Source organism: Centroberyx affinis, unplaced genomic scaffold (assembly GCF_046629955.1).
Source record: "Centroberyx affinis isolate AG114_WGS23_722 - 3 ecotype Tasmania unplaced genomic scaffold, CSIRO-AGI_Caff_v1 ptg004126l_1, whole genome shotgun sequence".
Classification (NCBI taxonomy): domain Eukaryota; kingdom Metazoa; phylum Chordata; class Actinopteri; order Beryciformes; family Berycidae; genus Centroberyx; species Centroberyx affinis.
Window position 1 is genome coordinate 123,382 of NW_027281900.1, and position 6,346 is coordinate 129,727.

Below are 6,346 nucleotides of genomic sequence, written 5' to 3' on the forward strand. Positions count from 1 at the left end.
ATTAGCTATGCAAATTGACAAATCAGTGTGGATATTGTCATTTAGTTGAAAAGCTCACCTAAATTAATTAGCCTGATTAAGGCGTAGTGGGGTGTAGTGGTGGTCGCTAGGGGGGGTTTGAGGATGGCTCGGATAAATAAACTGCCTCCCTCCATCGGTCCTCTTCATCACAGTTTTTTTTGTGTGTGTGTGTGTGTGTGTTGAGGGGTGGGGTGGGTGGGGAGGGGCTAAGTGTGTGCTAAGTTGTCTGATTTTGTTTGTATGAGTACATCAATGCTTGCTGAATATCATCATGTGCGTTTGTTTTGTGCGTGTGTGTGTGTGTGTGTGATTGTTGTGTACAATACACATATCTGGGTTTTGCATGCATGTGCTTATTTTCTCTGTGTTTGTGTTTATGTATATTTGTGTTTAGGTGTGATTGTTGTGTATAATATACGTATCTGGGTTTTTGCGTGTTTGTGCAGGGGCATGTGTGTTTGTCTGTGCTTGTATATGAGTGTGTGTGTGTGTGTGTGTGTGTGTGTGTGTGTGTGTGCTGCAGAGGAGATGGATGAGGAGAGCGAGATCTCCCAAGCCAGGCAGCGTTGACACACATGGCCAGTGAAGCATGCGCTCCATTTAACTGTACAGCTTCTTCCCAGGTTACGGTGGGTGGCGCCGGGCGAGCCAGCAGGGAGATGCTTAGCCAGTCAAAGGGAAGACGAGATTTACAGATTCACAGCATCACCCATTGTGTATCACAAAGCAACACATCCACATTTCAAAGCTTATCGATCACCGTGTGAATTCACAAATTGCACCCTCCTCCCCACCCCGCCCTTGATATTCCTCAGCAGAATCACTTCATTCGAGTACAATGAATGTACAGGAATTTGTCTTGTTGGGCTGGGACGTATCGACAACTAATGGAATAACACAAGTACCTGTTGGCACAAGGGAAAGAAAGCAGAAGGGGGACGGGGCGAGGCATGAAACAGACAGTCGACTTTACATATGACCCTCCAAGTAGACATTCAGACATGTCAGACATCTCGTTCGTCTCTCATCTCCTCAAAGGATCCCTTCACATCACACACAACAGAGACAGCGGCGGATAAATCTCTCTCCTTCCCTGTCTTGACCCCGGCGTGAGAGGGGCCATCTCTGTGAAATATGTCCTACATGATGAGTATTGATTGGGGGCGGGCGGTGGAGGCTGGGGAGGGCTGCGGGGGAATCCTGCTTTCTGTTAAGGGAAGGTTTCATTTGCACGGAGCGCTTCGAGAGGGGTCGACCGTACGGATGGGTTCACTGGATACACCGGCCTGCGTCTCAAACACACACACACACACACACACACACACACACACACACACACTCACACGCCTACTGTTATTCCATCGCGGGCGGGGGGTCTGTGTTGAAGCAGGAAAACACACAGCTCCCAGGGCGGAGGCTTCAGGCACTCTTCCTTCAGTCAAAAAAAAAATATATATATATATATACCGTAAACACACACAAACACACACAGATCAGTGGTTTGAAACACATCAGTTATTGAATGGAATCTTTGCCAGTGGCTAACTTTGTGGAGAGTCGTGAGTTATGGATTCAAAGATGTTTTCCTTTATGAGATCATACTATTTTATACTATTTTTGGCCCTCTCTTACGTAGTGGAGGATCATTAAATTCACGTGTTTGGGTAGGAATGAAAGGTATGGAAGTATAATGTGACACAGTCGGCCACAGAAAACATGCATATACATTCATTTAAAGGCATTTTACTCAAAGAATGATTCCTTTTTGTGTGTGTGTGTGTGTGTGTGTGTGTTCACTTGATATTCAGATGGTCTTTGGTCTGAGAGAAGTCAAAGATTTAGATTAAATGGAATGCAAGATTTCGGTTCTCTGGTGATTTGCTCACAAACTTTAGCATATTCATTTTAAATCACCCTTAGGCTAAATATGGACCGTCCCGCCTAAAACTGAAAATATGTCATGGTTGCCTGTATGATAATTAATAATAATAATAATAATATTTTTTTTGTATATCACTACTCCAAATGGAGTTATAAACTGTTTTACAGACATTATAGCAACAGTAATTTAAAGCCAGTAAGATAAACAACAAATAATTCCAGACATGAATTAAAACCAGGGTGACAGAAGAATAAAGAAACTGGGAAATGTATGAAAAGCCTTTTTGTAAAAGTACTTTAAGAGGTAATTTAATGATGACACTAATTGATCTATCATATAATATTTCCACTTCCTATACAGGTGTAGCCTGAATAGCAACAAATACATTTAAACATATATTAGAGATGATTTCAGAGCACTAAATGTTTGAATTGACAAGACATTTCATGTAGTAGGCTAAGTGTGTTTATTTTCCTCAAACTATGCAAAATCCTCAGTTTGGCCTGTATAGTATTCACTCTCTTAACAAGGATCTGTCATTTTCAACACTTTTTGTCTGTCTAGTGTGGGAAAACACTCATTTGTGTTACTTCTCTACGTGACATATTGCTGTTGACATGTAAAAACCTCCTAACAATTTGATTGATTTTCGTGTTTTCACTTCACTTGAAGGATTACATGGTTCTCTATGGGTCGAGAAAATTCCGTGAGCGATGGGCTTATGAAATCCTTTAAAAACCTCAAAAATCCATTGTGGTCAAGCTAGAAACAAGGCTGATTTTCTTAGTTGCTGACATTTTGGAGATACAAGGTGTTCACTTGACAGCATATGTGTTGATAAGAACAAGTCAAACAACAAATGAGACACGCAGATAGGCTGAAGATGTCATAACCTTTCAAAGAGAGCACCAACAAACAAGAACACTGCTATTTTCCTGTCTGTTCTCTGTTAGTGAGTTTGCTCTCTCCCTCTCCCCCTCTCTCTCTCTCTCTCTCTCTCTCTCTCAGGACGTGATGGTGGTGGGCGAGCCGACCCTGATGGGCGGGGAGTTCGGGGACGAGGACGAGCGTCTGATCACTCGTCTGGAGAACACGCAGTACGACGCCACCAACGGCCTGGACGACGAGGACGACTTCAACAGCTCCCCGGCTCTGGGCAACAACAGCCCCTGGAGCAGCAAGCCCCCCACCAGCCAGGACAGCAAGCCGGAGAGCACAGCGCCCCAGCCCTCACAGTAAAAGAAAAACAACAAAAGAAGAAGAAGAAGAAGAAAACAGTAGATCCTTGACTCCACGTGGACCGGACCCGTTTTACCCCCTCACCGACCCAGGACAGTACTCCTACACCTCATAACATTGTACTGAATCAAAACCCTCCCCTCTGTCTGCAAACTCATCGCTGGCTCATCTCCGGCCAGAACGTCCTGGACATTTCTTCTTCTGCTGTAACATCTAGGAGAACACTGAGAACTGGCAGCATTGCACAGCAATATCCACATGTCAAAGACTACTTCTTTGTTTGTTTGTTTTTTTGGTTTGGTTTTTCAAAGAAATGCGTACAAGTCGTATGCAGTGATAATGTAAAAAAAATAAATAATACGGTGTGGGGCGTTTTCTCAAGAAAATTGCAGATGAAATTCTCCTCCTCGGACACTCACATGTGAACTTCCCGTCTGGCGGAATACCGCAGCTGTGATTGGTTGACCTGTGGGTCATGAGTCATCGCTCTGTGACAGTAGACAGTGGGAAGAAGAAGAAGGAAAAAACAAACAAAATGTCTCTGAAGAGTAGCGGGCTCAACATGAAGAGAGCAAGGTGTTTTTAGCAGCCAACAGAGCCAACAGAACCATCTAAGCGCGTTGGAGGCAACTGGAACATTGTGCGAGGCATTTGCATTTTTATTGGAAATTCAGTTGGCTGTTGGTTTGTTTCTGCTGTTCTTGTTTATTTCCATTTCCAATTAAAAGGAAATGAACTTCTCTACCACTATGGACTCCTTTCAAACGAGGGAAAGTCGTGTCCTAGGATTGTTTTTCCACATTACTGCAGTCGTCACAGATTGTGATTTCATGCAAACCTGTTCGATTGTGTTCGTAGTCTATTGGTATTTTGCTTCTCTCAGAATCCTTTGCAATCACATTGTAATTTTGCCGATCAGTATGTGAACATTGATGCATTAATGTTGATTTTTTCCCTCCTCGAAATTTGACTTCTTTCCCTTTAACGACCTACTCCCAAACTGATACTGAAGCTTTTTCCTGCATGATTTTATAGGATTTCTTTTGTTTGATATATGTACCTTTTAAAAACACATCAGTCCAGTTTTTTTGGTTCATCAGTTTGGGAACACTGTTACAAGGTTTGTAGCTCTGTAAATAGAGGTGGGACCTATTTTATCCACTGTAAATCAGCCACTGAAACCAGTTTGGATATGGCAGCTGTTTTGTTTTTTACAGGAGTTTCACATTTCTGTAGGGTGGTTTGGATGGATGCTGGTTTCCTGCTGCCAAAACCAAACTCACTACTGCGTCTTGATGCCCGATAGCTACAGCAGAACCAAAGCCACAAAGTTATCAAATACCCAAATACTCATATATCATATTTCATGTGTATTCTCTGAAATAATTAGTAATGAAAAAGTACAAAAAAAAGATAAATTTTACATTTTAAAACGCACAGATAAAGTCCCAGCCACCTTACAGCTCTACAGAAATGGTTTGAAATCCCTGTTTTTGTGTTCACAATTGTTCTTTAATCTTTAATTGAATTGATACTATCCCTGATCTCCTCTTTTGTTGGATTTTTCTTTGAAAATGGGCAAGAAGACAAAGGTGGACGTCTTTCTACATTTGGATCTTATGGGTATTTATTTGTGCATTTGTAAGGAAGCTAACACATTTCTAAATATGTTTGAGCCTAGTATTATTAGACACCATTTGTACATTATATAGCAGAGGTGTTTAGTGTCATAACTGATGTCTGGTATGTATGCTTTACCATTATGTGTGCCAATAAACCGTGCTTACAAATTAGTTGGGTTTGTTTTGGTTACATGCATCATGTGTGCATGCTGCTGGCTCGTTTTCTGTCTGGTTTAGTCTTACTGGTTCACCTATTAACTTCAGTTATTCAAATCAAATGTTGGAAGATGTTGTAATTTATTTGCCATTCCTCCAAAAATGATCAATTGACAATTTCTCAGGCTGGCCTAGTGGTGAGCGAATGTGTCCTCTAACAGAAAGGTCACAGATTCAATCCCTGCTACATCATAAAAGAAAAATACACCCTAAAACACTTTAACAATGTTGAAAAACACACATATTGGTGATGTACCTTGCATTCCTGGGTCCATTTTGTTGTCTGGTGGTGTGTTTTTCTTATTTCCATGGATAACTGGTTAAATGTACAGTAGACAATGTGACGTCATGTCGAGATATTTCCAGCAGCTACAGTGGAGTTTGATAGCAGTAAATGTTTCAGCGATCTAAAACATCAACGTCAGGTTTTGGTGTCAGTCCCTCTGGATCAAAGAGTGAGGGCTTCTTTCTGGAGCCGCCATTTTACACCGAGGTTCAACAATCATACAGGGAGAAATCCATTGTAGAAGAGGCAGAGAGATCAATTTCTCCTCCCACAGTCGCCTCAATAGACCAGAATGCAATGCAGCCACAAGACAGGTTGTGTTTTTAGTAAGGGGCGTGGCCGCGATCGTAGACACGCCCCAATATTCAAAGACTAATTGGCTTGCTAGCTGTATTGATTGAAATTGATTGACATCACAAAATAACTCCTGGAATGCATTGAACACAAATTGATATCTAACATTGTAAGAGTATCCGAAGGTGGATTTCTCCTTTAATGTGTCCATCCATTACAGTTATGTATCCTGCTGAAGTTTCCTTTAGAAAGACACTGAACTCCTACTTGCTCATACTCTGGGTAAGAGCATCAGCTAAATACCTATTGTGTAAATCTAAATATTGTTTGTTCAATAGGTCAGTTGTGCATTTGAAATCGTGCTGCTTCTCCTTTAACGTTATTTTAAAGATTAATAAATTATTCCAGAGGTAATCAGCTCTCTAAGACCCAGTCTGGATTTTTTTTATTTACCTTCTCTGGAAAGCGCAAAGGTGTCTGATCAATACAATCGGCTGTTAGAAAAGCAGGTGTATTTGATGGAACTTTGGCGCCATCAAGTGGAAGAGATTGGGTACTGCAAAAACACTGAGTTTTTAATGGTGACGCCACAGAATGTCTTCCACCAAAACATGACCATTGCAGATCTCTGTCATTTAAATTCTCTCTATTATCAGAGTATTAACCCATTAGGTGATAATCTATAACCTCTGATATTCTTACATTCTCACATCTTATGATATTCCCTATTGTCTTATATTCATATTCATATCCATCCCTAACGGAAAACCGCATATTATTCCAATA

General features: G+C 41.3%; 1 protein-coding gene across 3 annotated transcripts in view; it reads left to right on the forward strand.

The window, feature by feature from the left end:
* The window catches only part of ldb2a (LIM domain binding 2a), an 85,809-nt gene extending 80,926 nt beyond the window's left edge, over positions 1-4,883 (forward strand). For all 3 annotated transcript variants that reach the window (XM_071542576.1, XM_071542578.1, XM_071542577.1), the window contains one exon: positions 2,912-4,883. In XM_071542576.1, coding sequence (XP_071398677.1) covers positions 2,912-3,142 — 231 coding nt within the window. In that variant the 3' untranslated portion in view covers positions 3,143-4,883. The remainder of the gene's footprint in view (positions 1-2,911) is intronic.
* Positions 4,884-6,346: the final 1,463 nt, after the last annotated feature.